The following is an 18,938-nucleotide window of genomic DNA, read 5'->3' on the forward strand; positions in this document are numbered from 1 at the left end:
TATCAATGCCCCTTTTTGACTCAGAAATAATAGTGGCATTTCTATTCTTCAACTAAAGTTGTGGTGAGCAATCAAACCTAAATTCCATGACTTCACAGAAATTGAAGCAAAGTATAAGTTTGTTTTCCCATTTTATCCACACGTACCACACACAATCTTGTGGTGTGTTTAGGAATCTGAATTATCTTAAATGTGCCTTATCATTGATGCTTTTACTAGACCAGTGAAGGTATTAATTCAAGTGAGTTGTAAAATTCCAAAAGGACGATCTTGGGTCACCACAAAATAGTTGTGGGTATTGCTATCAAACAATCCTCCGACTTTGAGTCATGCTACCCTCTCTAATGCCTTTCAGCACACTGTTTATCAAATGACGATTAAGCGTTAAAATGTGGTTGTTGCCAAAAAAAGACATATTTTCTTGCATGTTTATTATAGTTCTTAGAACAACATTTTTATTTTAATTATTAGTATTATTTTTTGTTTTTATTATTGTTTATAATTCCATTATTAATTCACAAGTTGTAATTTGGCATTATTATTGGTTTTTTATACAGTTGGACAGATCAACAAAGATCTGCATCTGCAAAGAAGGGGTGGAGCTATCGAGCAATGTATTTTGGCCGTTTGGTATGTTTTGTTATGCTGTTTTTGCAAGTATGTTACTCATGATTTAACAATAATGTAGAACTGAACAATTTATTTCATGTTGTTAATAGTCATTTGTGTAATTTGTGGGAGGATGCAGATGGGAGTAATTTTACTTGCAGATGCCCTATTTATAGGGGTTCAACAACTCATCCGTAAGATGCAAGAAATAGATCTTTAATATAAAAATATGGTGGTATGGTGTAGAGAAACATACAGTATATGTATTTTTGAGATTTTGTTTGTTTCAGATCCACTTACAAAGTCAGTGCAGTAGATCTGTGTAAATCTACTTTCAGTAATATAGTCCAATATATTTTTATTTTTAAAAATGAGTCTTGTAAATGCCAACAAATAAAAGAGAATTGAATTGTATAATTCATCTGTTCATTATCTTTCACCATCTTAGGCTTTTATCACCTTTCTTATGTCTATTTATTCTGTGTAGAGTTCTAGTTGTAGCAAATGAATGGATTCATGTTACCATATGTAGCATGAGGGTAGGGATGGACGGCCACCGAAGCATGTGCACACACTCTACTAAGGGAGGCAGCGAAGCGTTGTAATTTTCCTAATGGAAATATTAAGTAATAACAACCATAAATTTCTTAAATGCAACCAAAGATCAAAACACTGCAAAATAACAACACATTAACAATTTATCCCCAAAGAAGCTGAGCCATTTTATTATATTTCATGGTAGGAGTACAATAGGCAAGAACAAGTGCACCTGGGCTTGCCAAAGGCAAGCTAGACAAATCCCAGGTGAGAAAACAAGGTGCCCGGATGATGGGAAGTGACTTCTCCTCTATGCTTTGCACTGCCCTTGAAATCTGCACTGCTGGCTGGCAAGAAATCACTGTTGGGGATTCCTCCGATGCTCAGGAAATTCCGGGAAATTAACCCCGAGCTCTCCACCAATAATCCACAAAACGCCATGAAGGAATTGGCGAAACGTTGACCTCGGAATTTTGGACCAATTTCCCCTAGCGCTTATAGCTGTTGGCTGAGTTGGGATCCATGTTTGACCTCTCAAATCTGCCAAGAAAATTATGTAAAATTAATCTTGGCCTCTCCTCAGTAAACCCAGAAAGGGTTTGTCCTAGTTTTGATGCTCCAAAATTGACTCCAAAATGCTTGGCCCTCCTTCGCTGTTGGAAAATGTCACCTGTGATATTTGGAGTGTTTTATTCCCCTCAAAAGCTAGGAAATCTCATCCAATTCCCCTCTAATGAAATCCTGAACAAACCCAGCCCCTCAATCCCTCTCACCGGCCCTCCCACAGAAAGCTCCACCACTCCCTATGTAGTCCCGAGGAAAAATTACACAGTCCCAACAACCGAATTTGTTCTGCTGATAAAGGTGCCACTGCTCCTGAAAATTTCCTTATTCCAGCAAGTATTTATGTGAGGGAATAGCCCAACAATGACAAATCTCTTCCCTCTAGCACAATACCTCTCCAAGCCTTGCGTAGCTCCCTTTTCTGCAATCCACTAATGCCAAAAATTCGTGCTACTGCGGGGATCCTCCCAGCTACCAAAGATGAGTAGAATTTCCTCCCTAGGGTGACACTCGTGGTCTATCGAAGAAGAGGGTGAGATTTCCCCTTGGAAACCTCTAGTGCTAAACAACATTTGAAACTCAGCTAAACAACTTGAGCAACAATGTGTAAAATGTCAAATGATCAAAAGTGCTCTATGCTGCCTTCAACCTCCTATTTAGAATTGTTGTCTCCTTTTTACTTTTGGGTCCCTTAGCCAACTAATTCAGGCCCCTTTCCCACACAATTGACTTTTTCTCCAAGGGGTGCGTATTCCATGAGGGGTTGCCCCCACATTCCACCAAGGTTGGAATTTTGGATTTCTCTAAGTCCCACGCACCCAAAATGTCTCCAATGCCCAGATTACAAAATTGTGCTAGGCTTAGCACTTCCCCAATAAACTCTGTTAATCCCATTAAATGAAAAATCAAAATTGGGGATATTATAGTCCTCCCTGCCAAAAATTACTTATCCTCAAGCAATTCGTGAACAAGCATCCTCTCTAGCTGTTGCTCCCCACTGCCACTGCAAAATGTGCTAGGGCCCCAGATGTGCCACTGAATCGCCCTTGACCTCTGCACTGCCTTGACATGAAGGAAACTGGAATTCCTCAATACCAGAATCCCAAGCTATCATGTCCAACATGAAGCTCCCCTTGCTCCACTCACTATCTTGCCCGGTATAAGTACTAGAAGTCCCCTGCATACCATCTATGAGTAAGGTATCATGATAATGTGGCACTATGCCCAACTCGTGATTTTGTCCTACCACTTAGGTTATCCCATGCACTCCAAGAATATACTCTCGAAGATACCACCCAAACCCTACAGAGATAGCGTCTCACTCACGTGAGCTTCTCCTGATATGATCCTATTGATAAACCTGCGATGCTAATGAAATCCCTCACTCCATCAGTGACTTGCTAAAGCCTAATGGAAGATCTACATGATCTCCCCTTGTTGTAGCCAACTCATCCCTAAAGTTTATTAAGTTGTGAAGAGTTGTAATGCTCAGGTCCCCCGCTAATCTCAGAGTGGTGCCACCATGTTGATGTTGCACTACTCTGACTATGACATACACCCCATCATGCGCAGACTGTATCCTCCTCTCTTGGGGCCTATTGGCAAAAAATCTATGCAGGCCAAGCTCATCCTGCCTGGGCATCTCCATAATGCCAATATCTACCCCTCCACTACCAATCTTGACCGTGAGCAACAATAGGATAAGTCTGCCTCGCCATGCAGTGGAGGTCTCAGTGATCCCCCATGTGTCAAACCCAAGGTGAATTGGCTCACCCTTTGCCATGACACTACTCATCATAAATTGGAGTGATCCACCCGCCAACTAGACCCCTAGATCCCCCAACCATATTGGGAGCTCATAACTCCCACCCCTCACGTGATGTCGCTGTGTAGTGTTGCTACAGTCTAGAACCCATTCGGCCCGCATCTTTGACCCCTGTATGTATCCCACGTGTGGACCCCAAGTATGAGGGGTTTGTCCCACGCATGCCAACCTGCCTTGTTCCTGCCATACCACACAGTGAAATTCATTATCCGAACCCCTGATGATACACCTAGATACTGCTCGGAGTCTGGGTGCCCTCCTGTAGATGAAGTCTACCATCCGTCGTCCCTTAGGCTCCTGTGGTACCTCAGACTGTCTTGCCAGAAGTGCATCATGCAGTTCCCTCGCAATCGACTACCCATGTGTGATCCTAGGAGTGGAACCTATGCTACCTTGACAATAAACCACGTCGTCCCTAAAGCTTGTATTCGTTAGCCCATGCCTCCATCAGACGTCTCAACTGGAGAGTCATGAGTGGGTAGGTCCCCAAGGTTATGATTTAGAATTTGCTGGGATATTGAAGAATAACCCTATGGATGCCCTTCTCTCTGCCTTAGATCTGTTGATAGACCAGTCGAAGACTTGTCTTTGCTGAACATGACGTCCTCAGGAGCTCAACCTCATCCTTGTCAATCTAGGTGAGCTACACGTAATGGTACACCTATTGTCCCTATCCACAAGTCTGATTGGAGGCAACACTCCAAGGGCCCATTGTGCCGCACCATATGCCACTGCATAGCACCAAGTACAACCACACTCCTTGACATGCCACTATGTGCTGCATCATGTCCCTATACACCACAAGATATCCCCAGCTATCGCTATACCACCCTGTACCGTCCTGTGCCCCGTTTGTGTCAAGGCACCAATCACTCCTCGCTTGTACTCATTGTGATGTAAGACACTCTTGTTGATTTTGGGTAGCATTGGATGTGCTCTAGCCTTGAAATTTGGCGGAGAGGCTAAGTTACATGAGATCTCCAAGACCCAGAAACCGTTTGGAGAAATTCCACCTAGATGAGGAGATATCAAAATAATTAATATTTTTAATGAGACCCTAAGTTTAAACTTAGGAAAATTAAAATATTAATGTGTATTAATATAAACTGGGTGAGAAAGTTCTAAATAATGAGGATCGAGCCAGATCTAATCTTAGCCATTGATTAGGGACTTAATCTCGGCCATTGAATCGCCAACAGGAAAAATAGAAGAAGAGGCTTGAGGGTCAGTTGGAGACACACCAAAAGAGATCAAGAATTCGATTTCCTGGGGCTGGGTTTGCTGAGGAAATCGAGTTAGAGATTAGTTGCAGTGAGGGGCAGTTCAACAAGGGATTTCGATCCAAGGCTAAAGAATACATATCAAAGAGGCAGCAAAGAGCCCGAAGAGGCAACACAGAGCCTAGGAGGACTAACGCAGAGGACATAGAAGCCGAATATGCAAACGCAAAGGATGTAGAGGATGACGCAGAAAACTGCAGAGGCTGACGCAGACATTGCAGAGGGCTGTAGAGGTTGACGCTGGGCTGAAGAGGCTACGCTGAGGAGGTTCTGTGGGGTAGGTTGAGAGCAGATTAGCCGGGAGAGGGTGACGCAGTTCCAGAGAGGGTGACACAATTCCAAAGGAGTGCGCGGAGAAACTCTCTGTATGGCACAAGGAACAGTCAGAGTCACTGTGGGGTTGATCACCAGGGTGCTGATTTGACAGAATATCTGTCTCCAGAGAGGTGCTACTATTGAGGATATTCTCTGAAGGGTAAGCCATTTCTGGCACCCTAGTTGTATTCATAAATCTGGTTAATAATAAAACCCTCATACACTTTGCACAGGTTTTCCCGCATTGGGTTTTCCCGGGGATGATTGTACAAAAATAACGGTGTCCCTTGTGTTGTCTCAGTTTATTTCAGGTGTTGATTTATATGTTTGTGAAGGCTGCGATTGTGTTTACTTCAATGTTTAGGTTATTAAATAACTTGTTAATGTAAAGAATAAGTAGGAGAGAGTAAACCAGATATTGCAGTAGGGGTTTCTGATGTGTTAGATTCATAAATTTTCACATGGTATCAGAGCGAGTGCAAATCAAAGAGGACTGAAGATGCCAGCCGAAGAAATCTGAAAATTTGCAGTAGAGACAACGCTGTTCCAGAGCTGAAGAGGCAAGAGGAGTGACACAATGCAAAGAGGGTGATGCAGAGGCTCACACAGAGCTTGTGTCAGCATTCTGAGCCAAGAGAAGGGCCAGCGCAGAGGTAGAGAGGGGTGGAACAGGCTCACACAGAGGCACACCATCTTTTTCAACCAGGAAGGATTGACGCAGTTGGCCGAAGGAGCAGATCCAGCCCTAGCCGTGATTGCGCAGAGCTTGAAGGGCTCAGATTCTTTAGTTGCCAGGCTGAGGGAGCTGTGCAGATTGTGATTTGAGGAGCTGGTGGGACGCTGTTTCTGCTTGTGTAGAACAATGTCTAAGGAGACAGAACCAAGGTAGAGCGAAACACTACCTCAATAGATTTCTAGCCAAGAAATCTAGATCCGAGTTGCAGCGGCAAAGGAGGACTGGAAATGAGTGATTCGACAGTTGGCCTGAGGATTTCCAGGAGGGAAGTCGGGACTCGGAGGGAGCTAGAAGAGGAACAGAGATGGCAGTAAACGGATTAAGGGATCATGACAGATTGGACGGGGCTTCCAATTTTGTGATCTGGAAGGCCAAGATCCTGGCAATCCTGGATAAACATCACATCAAGGACTATGCCTTGAAAACAATAGTTATTCCAGTTGACCTTGATGCAAATGAGAAGTATGAGGAGGCCACGGTGAAGGCAAAATGCATGATTCTAGACGGCACCAAGGATCATGTAATACGACATATTGCAGAGAAGTCAACAAGCAGGAAGATGTCGGAGACCCTGACCACCTTATACCGGGGCTCTTCCGTGCAGCGGAAGATGTTATTGGAAAATCAACTGAGGTCATATCAGATGCAGAAAGGAGAGGAGATAGATCACTCTCTTCTCAGGTTGCAAGGAATTTGCGACCAACGTACTTCTGTGGGGTCTACACCAGATCTAGAGTTTATGGGCAAGACTGCTTTGAATGCAGTCTCTGAGGACTGGGAGACGTTTGTCCAAAGCATTTTGGGCAGAGCAACTCTCCCCAGTTGGGAGGAGATGTGGGCAGCTCTTCAACAGGAAGAGATCAGGAGGTTGACCAAGGCGGGGAGTAGCGGTAAGGGAGTTTGAGTCAAGAAAGAGGAGGAGGAGGATGCGGCTCTAGCATCTGCGGGACAACAGGGGGTTCAGAAGAGGAAGAAGAAGGACATCTCCAAGGTCAAGTGCTTCAACTGTGGGGAGCTGGGACATTATGCATCTCAGTGCCCTAGGAAGAAAGGCAAGGGAGAAGCTTCCGACTCAAAGGAAGCTCCAGCAAAGGCGGAGAAGGATGTTGAGATTGATGACGATTGTGCCATGAGTGCTCATGCGCCTCTAGAGAAGAGGTGGGGAGACATAGCGCTGTAGTCGAGCTGGAGCAAGGTGTGATGGAGCGACAAGGCAGTGCTAGAGTGCAGACATCTGTAGCAGTGTAGTGGAGGTTGCAGTAGTGCGAGACGCACAGAGGTGTTAACAGCAACGCAGTGGCAACAGAGGGAGCACAAGATAGCAGCAGAGGTAGCTTCAACATCACGAGGCTTCCAGATTGACCGGGATGTCAGTACTTGGGTGAAGTCAGTTACTTACTTCTTGGTAACTGAGATGCAGTGCAGCAGGTAGCAGTGGCAGTGCTATGGGCAACATGATGCAACATGTTGAGAGGGAGCTGCAATACAGATGTAGTAGTGGCAGTTGCAGTGTGTGATATTCCTAGTTTGCTATGGCTAATTGGAATATTTGATTTTGTTCTTTTTGCCTTCTATAGTTATTTGTAAATAAAAAGTGAGGAAGGGGGACATAATTCACTTTAGAATAAAAAGTCACTTCCTAGGTAGCACAACGTTATGACTTAAAGGGGAGCCAAGGGGGCCAAAGGGGGACGCAGAAATGGAGCCCACGCAGACACATGGAGAGACTGCGCAGGAGGGAAGAACACGTGGTAAGAGGAAAAACATGCAGGAGGAGGTGAGCCTAGGGATTGTGAGAGGCAAAGGCTATAAAATAGAGAGGAGCCCCCTCATTTTGGATCATTTAGTTATGTGCATTTTGAACTAGTCGTTTCGACTTCTGAGCACGCTCGCTGTTTAGCTAGTTTGCAGCACTATTTAGTGCATTGAGTGTCTCCGTTCGGAGATCTTACCCTTAGCTCCGGGGGACTTCGAGTGCCTGCTTGGGCAAGGTAGTTCTATTGGCATTTCAGCAGCAGTCTCATCAGCGTTCTGGAGGACTGCGCAGCACTGAGAGAGGGACACAGTTCTTTCTGGCAGTGGTGTTGGATTGGGGTTTGTAGGAGGATTTATGATGGGTGATTGAGCAGGGGATCAGCCCTTGTCTATTGGAGGATATTTGGCAGGGTTTCAGGCGGGGTTTAGAGGGGTTTCCTTCAGTGGCAGTGCAGAGCTTTGAGGAACTGCACAGAACCCCAAGGGGGTGATTTTCGGGGGTCGGCTATTCCGGGAGAGCTTTCTGGGTTTTTTTGGGTTTCTTGAGTAGAGCCCGAATCCAGAGTTTCAGCTTATTCCGAGGAGGGGAGCAACCCCAAATCATTAGTTGTTTCCTAGCAGCAGCAGCACCCACGCAGAGTGGCCATTCTTTGTTATTCTGAGAGTATTTCTTCACTTGACTTGTGCAGGTCGAGGTGCCATCTGTCTGATCACCTCTTGTATTCATTTTATTGCTCAGTATAATAAAATGGCTTAGCATTTCTCGCTGCATTTCTTGTGTATCTGCTTATATTTCCGGTTTACATTATTATATGCTGTTCCACTGTTATTTTATCATTTCTGGGTTATTATATCGTTTGCACGTATTTGGTTGGAGTTTTTGCTGGGGTTTGAGGAATATTCCGGGTTAGGAATATTACAGTGGTATCAGAGCATAGATCTAGCTCAGTCTGTGGAGCTAGCAATCTATGACACCAGGGGAAAAACCCTACATTTGTTACAAAGGTAGGAGGTACAGAGACATTGGATGTAGGTTGGAGAATACCTACGGGGAGGGAGACTGTGTTCCTGTGGTGGATGCAGAACAGGTGGAGCCTGTGATAGACGCAGAACAGAGAGAGCCAGTAGTGGACGCAGAACAGATGGTCGACGAGGACGGGAAGAGATTTGCGGATATGCTTCTCAAATCAGTGCAGGATCTGTCGAGGCAGATTGAGGTGATGGGGCAGAGATTCACGACAGTTGAGGCTAGACAGCGTGAGAGCCCACAAGTTTTTCAAATTGGTGAGGGATCAGGTGCATCCCATCACTTGCCAGAGCAGCGTGATACTGCACAGCAGGTGGCCTCACATGCCCCTACATGCTTTACCATGCCCACTTTCTTAAGAGCAGACACGGGGGCCGTAGCCCAGCAGGAGGCAGAGCCCAGACATATGGGCAATTATTTTGCAGAGTACCAGGCCTATGGGCAGGAGTTCAGGGAAGCCCTCTCATTCAGAGATTTTGTTCAGCTCCAGCGGGATAGCAGACCCCGCGACCATCACAGAGGGTACCGACATTACCATGATGGCGACACCCATCGTGCAGCGAGTAGATTCCACTTGCCTACGTTTGATGGCTCATCAAACAGTTCGGAACAATGTTGCACGAAGCACCCCCCCCGATTCTAAGCCCCGAAGTGCGTCCCGTACAGAAGCGCCTAGGAAGCTTGGCTGAAAGCGCGCTTCCGAAATTCGGAAGCGCCGCGTCCGAATTTTTTGCTGCTTCCTGGAAATTCGGAAGCGCCGCTTCCGAATTTTTTGCCGCTTCCTGGAAATTCGGAAGCGTGGTATGGAAGCGCCGAAGCGTGCTTCGTACGACGCTTCGGGCGTCGGAAGCGTACGCTTCCCGTACGCTTCCAGAAAAGCGTTTAGAAAAGCGTTTTTTTTTTCAATTTTTTTTTTTTTTTTTAAATTTTAGGTGTGTTTGCTTGTTGGGGGTGGGTCCACCTTGGGTTAGGGTGACGAATGAAGGCAAAAAAAATATAAATATAGCAGATTCTCCCTCATGGTAATGTTAAATTCTTAAAGTAAAAGTGACATTCTCCTTCATTTTTCATTTTCATCCTTTTACTTAAATTTTTAACATTACCATGAAATGACTTAGGATGTTTGAGAGTGGTTCCAGCCTCATTGGAATTCATATGGAGAAAATAGAATTTCATATCCTATTCAAAATTCAGCAGACTTAACAGTTTTCAGGAATTCAGGATCAATGGGATTGTGGCATTTCATTAGATTATATCGAGTATGAAGGTATGTGATTAGCATTTAATCAAGAGCACCAAGCCCTATATGTACCCTAGTGTTGGTGGTGTTAATTGTTGAACTCCTTTGTCACGCGGCACGCCCTTAGAAAAAAATTACCTTTCAATCAAGTCAAAATCATTGATCAAGCATGTCAAGCTTTTTCTACCATATTTTAAGTCTTGAATTAGGTAGTTTGATCAAAATTGGGCAATGTTGACTAATATCCCTAGACAATCGAGGTAGAGGCAAAAGCTAGACAAGAGGAGAAGAATCTAGATTCTAGATGGTTGATGCATCTAAATGGTTGATGCTCGAATAATTAATCATTAATGTACAATGGATGTTATATCTATCTTGATTTATGCAAAAATATGCATGTTTTCATGTCTTCTACAATTAATTTGGTATTTGGGATGTTTGTATATATATATATATATATATATATATATATATATATATATATATATATATATATATATATATAGCAGACGCTTCCGCGGACGCTTCGCTTCCTAGATTTTTGGAAAATGACGCTTCCGTGTCCTCGCTTCCAAAAAACGCTTCTGCTTCGCCCCCACTTCGTGCAACATTGGTTCGACAAAGTCTTGGGTGGAGAAGCTGGACATTTATTTCTAGCTTAACCAGATGTCGGAGGCAGAGGCCATCAAGGTGGCAACATTGCATTTGGATGGCGAAGCTCAAGATTGGTGGTTTCATGGGATGGTTACACTGGGGCACTCCACAGTGACGACATATGCCGAGTTTACCAGGAGACTGATGGAACGATTTGATCGGAGGAATCCAGAGCATCATTTCTTTGAGCTGACGAGGCTCAAACAGACAGGGAGCCCAGACACCTACATTGCAGATTTCTTGAGGGTCTCCGTGATGGTGGCAGACCTATCGTCCAGCTTAACCAGATGTCAGAGGCAGAGGCCATCAAGGTGGCAACATTGCATTTGGATGGCGAAGCTCAGGATTGGTGGTTTCATGGGATGGTGACACTGGGGCACTCCACAGTGACGACATATGTTGAGTTTACCAGGAGACTGATGGAGCGATTTGATCGGAGGGATCCAGAGCAGCATTTCGTTGAGTTGACGAGGCTCAAACAGACAGGGAGCCCAGAGACCTACATTGCAGATTTCTTGAGGGTCTCCGTGATGGTGCTAGACCTATCCACGGCACAGAGGGTCTATATGTATGTTGAGGGGTTAGCAGACCCACTTCGGGGTCTAGTCCGATTGACTAGACTAGCCACACTCCAGGACGCTATCAAGGACCTGGGACTTACAGGATGTCTTACTCAAGACCCAGACACCTTACCCCCAAAGATAGACTTTCCAGTCTAAGGGGAAGGACGTGAGGATTCCACCTCCAAAGGGGAATCCAGGACGAGTACAACTTGATGATGATGCCAGGAGGGAGCTGAAGAAGCGGTTGTGCTTCACATGTCAGGAGCCGTGGGCATCGGGACGTAGATGTGCTGCTGGTAAAGCACATTTCATTGAGGTCTTCTCCGAGAGTAGTGGAGAAGAGGATGATGGGGAGGCAAGAGATAGCCATGCCATACATGGACCTTTACCACCTCCACCACCAACAGCAGGAGGTGCATCATTTGCACCTACCGGAGGGGCCCTTGCAGCATTGCGAGGAGTACCCAAATATCTGACGCTACGCGTACGGGGGACAGTACGTGGCCAACGAGTATTAGTTTTGGTGGTAGTGGGGCGACCCACAACTTCATCGATGCCCAGATGGTTGAGCGGAGAGGTATACAGACAAAGAGCTTCTATGGGTTTTCAGTCTTGGTCCCAGGAGATCAGACCATGATGTGTGCTCGATATGTTCCCGAGCTTTCAGTGATGATGGGCACCTACACGTTGATTGACCACTTTTTCGTGGTCGATATTCCGAACACCAACATGATACTGGGTGTTCAGTGGCTTATCACTCTAGGGAAGGTCACGACAGATTGGAAGACCCTAGAGATGGAGTGGGATGATGAGAAGACAGGGAGGCATGAGAAGATATGGGGACAACACACATATCCGCCTCAGACTGTTTCGGCTCATTGGATGGAGGCAGTCTTTTGAAATGGGGACATAGAGTGGGCACTGGGCAGTGGAGTTGTGTGCATCAGAGGCAGGGACTTCAGGGTAGACGCTACATCCAGAGATACAATCTATCCTTGATCGGTATGCCATAGTGTTTGGGGAGATTCCACAAGGACAACCGCCGGATCGGGGGTTTGAGCACACCATCGAGCTTGAGCAGGGCATACAGGTCATGATCACAACCCCCTATAGGCACCCCAAGGCCTATCGGGATGAGATTGAGCGGGCTATCCAGGAGTTGTTGGCTCTTGGGCATATTTGACCGAGCACGAGTCCTTTTGCTTCTTCTGTGGTGTTGGTGAAGAAGAAGGACGGTACATTGAGGATGTGCATTGACTACAGGGCCCTGAACAAGAAGACCCTGAAGAACAGGTACCCCATACCTAGGATCGATGAGTTGATGGACGAGTTGAGAGGGGCACGTTTCTTCTCAAAGATTGATTTGAGATCTGGGTACCATCAGATTCGCGTGAGGGAGCAGGACATTCCCAAGACCACCTTCAGGTGTCACTATGGGCACTTTGAGTTCTTGGTGATGCCTTTTGGGCTAACCAACGCCCCAGCTACATTTCAGTCCTGCATGAATCACATCTTCCATAGTCACTTGAGGAAGTTTGTGTTGGTATTCTTTGATGACATTCTCATTTACAGCAGGACTTGGGAGGAGCATCTCCAACACATTGAAATAGTATTGCGTATCTTACAGGAGCAGCAGTTCTATGCCAAACTTTCCAAGTGTGAGTTTGGGTTGACAGAGATGTTGTATCTGGGACACATAGGGGTGGACGGAGTGAGGGTCCACGAGGAGAAGATCAGGGCCATCAGTGAATGGCCGGAGCCGAGAAATGTGACGGAACTTCGAGGATTCATTGGCATTTGTACTTACTATCAGAAGTTCGTCAAAGGTTTCTCGCAGCTTGCTGCACCCTGATAGATTTGACGAGGAAGGGGGCATTCAGTTGGTCAGATACAGTGCAGCAAGCCTTTGACAGGCTCAAGGAGGTTATGAGCAGCTGCTCAGTGCTTGCTTTGCCAGATTTTACGCAGCTTTTTGTTTTGGAGTGTGATGCGTCGGGAGAGGGGATTGGCGCAGTATTGATGGAGGGAGGCCACCCTATAGCCTTCGAGAGCTAGAAACTCCTTCCGCACAAGAGGTTGTATTCTATATACGACAAGGAGATGCTGGCCATCATGCATGCGTTGGCTAAGTACCGACAGTATTTGGTGGGTAACAGGTTTAGGGTGAGGACTGATCACAATAGCCTCAAGTTCTTTTTGGAGCAGAAGCAGCTACAGGAGAGGCAACAGAAGTGGATCAGGAAGATCCAAGCATATGACTTTGACATTGAGTATGTCAAGGGTAAGAACAACGTGGTAGCAGATGCCCTTTCACGTAGACCAACCACGTTGTCTCTTATGAGCTTGGATAGCGACTGGAGGGCTCGACTCTTAGTAGAGTACTCCAAGGACAGGTTTGCATGTGAGATTTTGGACGGACAGGTGGCAGATGACAGGTACAGGGTGATTGATGAGATCATCTATTACAGGGATCGAATCTTCTTGATTGAGGGGTCTCAGCTCAAGAAGAAGATACTCCAGGCATCACATGACTCACCATTAGCAGGCCATCAGGGGTTTACCAAAACCTACAGGGCCATCACAGAGTGGTTCTCATGGAAGGGCCTCAAGGAGGACGTACTCCAGCATGTCAGGGAGTGTGAGGTTTGCTAGAGGAACAAGGGGGAGATGAGCCATCCCACGGGATTATTGTAGCGTCTTCCCATTCCAGAGGGGAAATGAGAGAGTATTTCGATGGACTTCATCATAGGGATGCCCATGGTACAGGGCAAGGATTGTATCTTTGTTGTCGTTGATCGGCTGACGAACTGCGCACATTTCTTTGCCATATCCGCACATTATACAACAGCACAGGTGGTCGAGCTGTTCTTCAGAGAGATCTTTAGGCTACATGGTCTTCCTAAGACCATCGTTAGTGATAGGGACAACTGTTTCATGGGCGGGTTTTGGCGGGAGCTTTTCCAGTTGGTGGGGATGGAGTTGACACCGAGTACCAGTTATCACCCACAGACAGATGGGCAGACAGAGATAGTTAACAAGTGGCTAGAGGGCTACTTGCGTAACTATGTCAGTGGGCAACAACGAGCATGGTTGAGGTGGCTACATCTAGAGGAGTACTGCTACAATACTTCACATCACATGTCCATTGGTATGTCACCATTCTATGCCTTATATGGGTATCATCCTTTATTTTTTGCTGACGTGATATTTGGTGATAGCAAGGCTCCGAGAGCCAAGATTTGGATCCAAGAGAGTTAAGATATTCTCCGAGCTCTTAAGGATAACATGGTTACAACACAGAATCAGCAGAAGCTGTATGTCGGTAGGGGTCGCGTGGAGAGACAGTTCGATGTAGGGGACATGGTCTACCTACGATTACAGCCATATAGACAGTCGTCACTAAAGCAGAAGGGGGCTGAGAAGCTCAAGCCCCGCTTTTATGGCCGTACAAGGTGATACGCAAGGTTGGACAGGTTGCATATGAGCTGGAGCTGCCCCAAGGCAGCAAGATTCATAACGTTTTTCATGTATCATCCCTGAAAAAGGCATTGGGGCAGCAGGTGACAGTGACATATGAGCTACCACCCATGGATGATGAGGGGCATTTGGTATTGTAGCCGGAGGCTATCATTGATACCAGGGAGAGGTAGCTGCGGAGCAGGACGGTCTAGGAATTCTTGGTGAGGTGGAAGAATTTGCCGGATGAGGATGCCACTTGGGAGAGTGAGAGGATCTTGCAGCATCCATCACTTCAGTTGCTTGAGAACAAGCAACATTTTGCCGGGGGAGACTGTGATATTCCTAATTAGCTATGGCTAATTGAAATATTCGATTTTGTTCAATTTTTGCCTTCTATAATTATTTGTAAATAAAAAGTGAGGAAGGGGGACATAACTCACTTTAAAATAAAAGGTCACTTCCTAGGTAGCACAACGTTGTGACTTAAAGGGGAGCCAAGGGGGCCAAAGGGGAACGCAAAAATGGATCCCACGCAGACACATGGAGAGACTGCACAGGAGGGAAGAACACGTGGCAAGAGGAGAAGCACGCAGGAGGAGGTGAGCCTAGGGATTGTGAGAGGAAGAGGCTATAAAACAGAGAGGAGCCCCCTCATTTTGGATCATTCAATTATGTGCATTTTGAGCTAGCCGTTTCGACTTCTGAGCACGTTGGCTGTTTAGCTAGTCTGTAGCATTGTTTAGTGCATTGAGTGTCTCCGTTCGGAGATCTCAACCTTAGTCCCGGGGGACTTCGAGTGCCTGCTTGGGCAAGGTAGTTCTATTGGAATTTCAGCAGTAGTTTATCAACATTTTAGCAGCAGTCTCATCAGCTTTCTGGAGGACTGCGCAGCACTGAGAGAGGGACGTAGTTCTTTCTGGCAGTGGTGTTGGATTGGGGTTTATAGGAGGATTTATGCTGGGTGATTGAGCAGGGGACCAACCTTTGTCTATTGGAGGATTTTTGGTAGGGTTTCAGGCGGAGTTTCAGGCGCGGTTTAGAGGGGTTTCCTTCAGTGGCAGCGCAGAGCTTTGAGGAACTGCGCAGAACCCCAAGGGGGTGATTTTCGGGGGTCGGCTATTCCAATAGAGCTTTCTGGGTTTTTCTGGGTTTCTTGAGTAGAGCCCGAATCCAAAGTTTCAACTTATTCCAAGGAGGGGAGTAGCCCCAAATCATCAGTTGTTTCCTAGTAGCAGCACCCACGCAGAGTGGCCATTCTTTGTTATTCTGGGAGTATTTCTTCACTTGCCTTGTGCAAGTCGAGGTGCCATCTGTCTGATCACCTCTTGTATTCATTTTATTGCTCAGTATAATAAAATGGCTTAACATTTCTCGCTGCATTTCTTGTGTATCTGCTTATATTTTCGGTTTACATTATTATATGCTGTTCCATTATTATTTTATCATTTCTGGGTTATTATATCGTTTGCACGTATTTGGTTGGAGTTTTAGCTGGGGTTTGAGGAATATTCCGGGTTAGGAATATTACACAGTGTCATGAGCGATAGTATAGGAAGAAACAATGCAATGGAAGTGGGGCAGCAGGCCAAGCATCAACACAGAGGACCGATGCCGAGGATCAGTGTGATGATTCTATGGTGAAGCATTGCTAGAGCACATTCCTCGCTAAGAGGGAGTGTTGATTTTGGGTAGCATCGGATGTGCTCTAGTCTTGAAATTTGGTGGAGAGGCTAAGGAACATGAGATCTCCAAGACCCGAAATCATTTGGAGAAATTCCACCAAGATGAGGAGATATTAAAATAATTAATATTTTTAGTGAGACCCTAAGTCTAAAGTTAGGAAAATTAAAATATTAATGTTTATTAATATAAAATGGGTGAGAAAGTTCTAAATAACGAGGATCCAACTAGATCTAATCTTCGCCTTTGATTAGGGACTTAATCTTGACCGTTGAATCATCAAGAGGAAAAGTATAAGAAGAGGCTTGAGGGTCAGTTGGAGACACCCCAAGAGAGATCAAGAATTTGATTTTCTAGGGCTGGGTTTGCTGAGGAAATCGAGTTAGATATTAGTTGCAGTGAAGGGTAGTTCAGCAAGGGATTTCGATCCAAGACTGAAGAATACATATCAGAGAGGTAGAAAGGAGCTGGAAGAGGCAACGCAAAGCCTAGTAGGGCTAATGCAGAGGCTGAGGAGGCCCGCGCAGAGGACGTAGAATCCGATGAGGTAGACGCAAAGGATGCAAAGGCTAACGCAAAAAACCACAGACGTTGGTGTAGACAACATAAAGGGCTGTAAAGGCTGACGCTGGGCTGAAGAGGTTGTGTTGAGGAGGTTCTGTGGGGCAGACTGGGAGCAGATCGGCCGGGAGAGGGTGATGCAGTTCCAGAGGAGTGCGTGGAGCAGCTTTCGCTGTCCGACGAAAGGAACAATCAGAGTCACTATGGGGTTGATCATCCGGGTGCTGATTTGCCGGAATATCCGTCTCCAGAGAGAGGTACTGCTGCCGATGATATTCTCCTAAGGGTGAGCCATTTCTGGCACCCTAGTTGTATTCAAAAATCTGCTTAATAATAAAAGCCTCATATATGCTGCACCAGTTTTCCTGCATTGGGTTTTTCCGGGGACAATTGTCCAAACATAACAGTGTCCCTTGTGTTGTCTCAGTTTATTTCAGTTGTTGATTTGTATATTTGTGAAGGCTGCAATTCTGTTTACTTCGATGTTTATGTTACTAAATAACTTGTTAATTTAAAGAACAAGTAGGAGATAGTAAACCAGATATTGCAGTAGGGGTTTCTGATGTGTTAGATTTAGAAATTTTCACAACTCCTACTCCACAATGCAATCCAACACACTACGACACACCACCATGCATCTCCATGTCCACCTGTAGACCACTACTCAACACTAGATGCTCCCACACATCCCTGGATGTGATGGCCTAGATCTTTGTCTGTACGTGTCAGCCCACACCCGATCGGTATCATCACCTCCACCATCGCATCACTATACCCATCGATGAATGGATCTCCACTCTAAATCCTCCCTAAGGGATCCAAGAAGTGAATCTCCCCTATGTGTCAGTAGTGATGCCAACACTGTTCTGCTCCTCTACATCCTTTGTGCCCCACACAAATGTGAAGAATCCCCATCGCTATACAAGGCACTGTTTGGTGGCCTTCCAATGCCACTTCCTTTGTAAAACTCCTGCCAGAGTATGTTGATCATCTCGTGATCCCGTGTACAATCGTCATACCAGGACAACCCAAGGAGTCTGTCCATAAACTGGTTGGCCACTGGTGCTGACCGAAACTCCCCTAGCAAATGTGCATGCTGAACTACTAGGTCAACTGTACCATCTAGGTCGTAGTCAATCAAGATACCTGGGAAATGATAGGTAGTCCCACCCGGATTCTAATGCTAGTTTGGGCTTCTGGTATCCCCACTGCCTGGAAGCTCCTGCTGAGCTACACCCGAGTGCATCAATTGCTAGGTCAACTGTACCATCCAGGTCGTAGTCAACCGACATACCTGGGAAATGATAGGTAGTCCCACCTGGATCCTAATGCTAGTTTGGGCTTCTGATATCCCTAGTTCCTGGAAGCTCTTACTGAGCTACACTCGTGTCCATCACCATCTTCATAGCCCACTCCACGGGGTACCAACTCAGAATCTCTTGCTATCCAACCCAAAGAGAGGTATGCACGAACTCTCGCACATAGAACAATCCCAACATGCAAATACTGCACCTTGTGCAACTTTGATCGTTACATCCCGCTATCTAGGTCAACACATGAGATTTGACTAGGTAGCTCCGACTCTCTCTCTCAAATGGGAAAATGTGACCCAACAGTGATACTAGCCCCATCTATGTATGCCTGAAGTGGGCTGCTTTGACTCTCCAATGTGCCATATAACTGTACCATTAGGGAATCCAACCGTTCCCCAATGTGAGCCAACTTGGCCGCTGACTCCACACAAACCACTCTCATGCCCTCCAACTCCTCGTTTTGCAGCAGAATAACCTCTCATACTGATGTGACCTTCCTTTTTAATGCTAGAAGTTCGGCCTGAAACTGATGACATTGTTGTGTGTGACCATCGTCCAATACCTTTGTATCTCCTAGCGCCTCATCAAGGGTGGATACGTCTCCTAGCACCTCACCCATCTGCTGTGTGCTGCTATCACCCAAAAACTTGGACACGACCTTAGTCACCACCTCAACGGATGGCACTACTAGGGTATGCTCTACTCTCTCCACTAAGATGTCAACCGACACAGTCAAGGAAGTCTCCAACACGGGTGACCCCTGCGTCATACTGGGTGTATCTACTTGCTCCCCACAATCTTGTGTAGATGGCTGCACCCC

At 46.0% G+C, this 18,938-nt stretch overlaps 1 protein-coding gene across 3 annotated transcripts in view; it reads left to right on the forward strand.

The window, feature by feature from the left end:
• Positions 1–1,062, forward strand: part of LOC149157700 (rhodanese-like domain-containing protein 11, chloroplastic) — a 239,420-nt gene extending 238,358 nt beyond the window's left edge. For 2 of the 3 annotated variants that reach the window (XM_089435965.1, XM_089435963.1), the window contains 2 exons: positions 558–630; positions 749–1,062. In XM_089435965.1, coding sequence (XP_089292091.1) covers positions 558–630; positions 749–829 — 154 coding nt within the window. In that variant the 3' untranslated portion in view covers positions 830–1,062. Of the gene's footprint in view, positions 1–557; positions 631–719 lie in introns of all 3 variants that reach the window. The other variant, XM_089435964.1, reaches the window with a different exon arrangement.
• The last annotated feature ends 17,876 nt before the right edge of the window (positions 1,063–18,938 follow it).

This window comes from Pinus tabuliformis, chromosome 5_2 (assembly GCF_031772625.1).
Source record: "Pinus tabuliformis cultivar Carrire ecotype Pingquan chromosome 5_2, CPIR1, whole genome shotgun sequence".
NCBI classification, from domain to species: Eukaryota; Viridiplantae; Streptophyta; class Pinopsida; order Pinales; family Pinaceae; genus Pinus; species Pinus tabuliformis.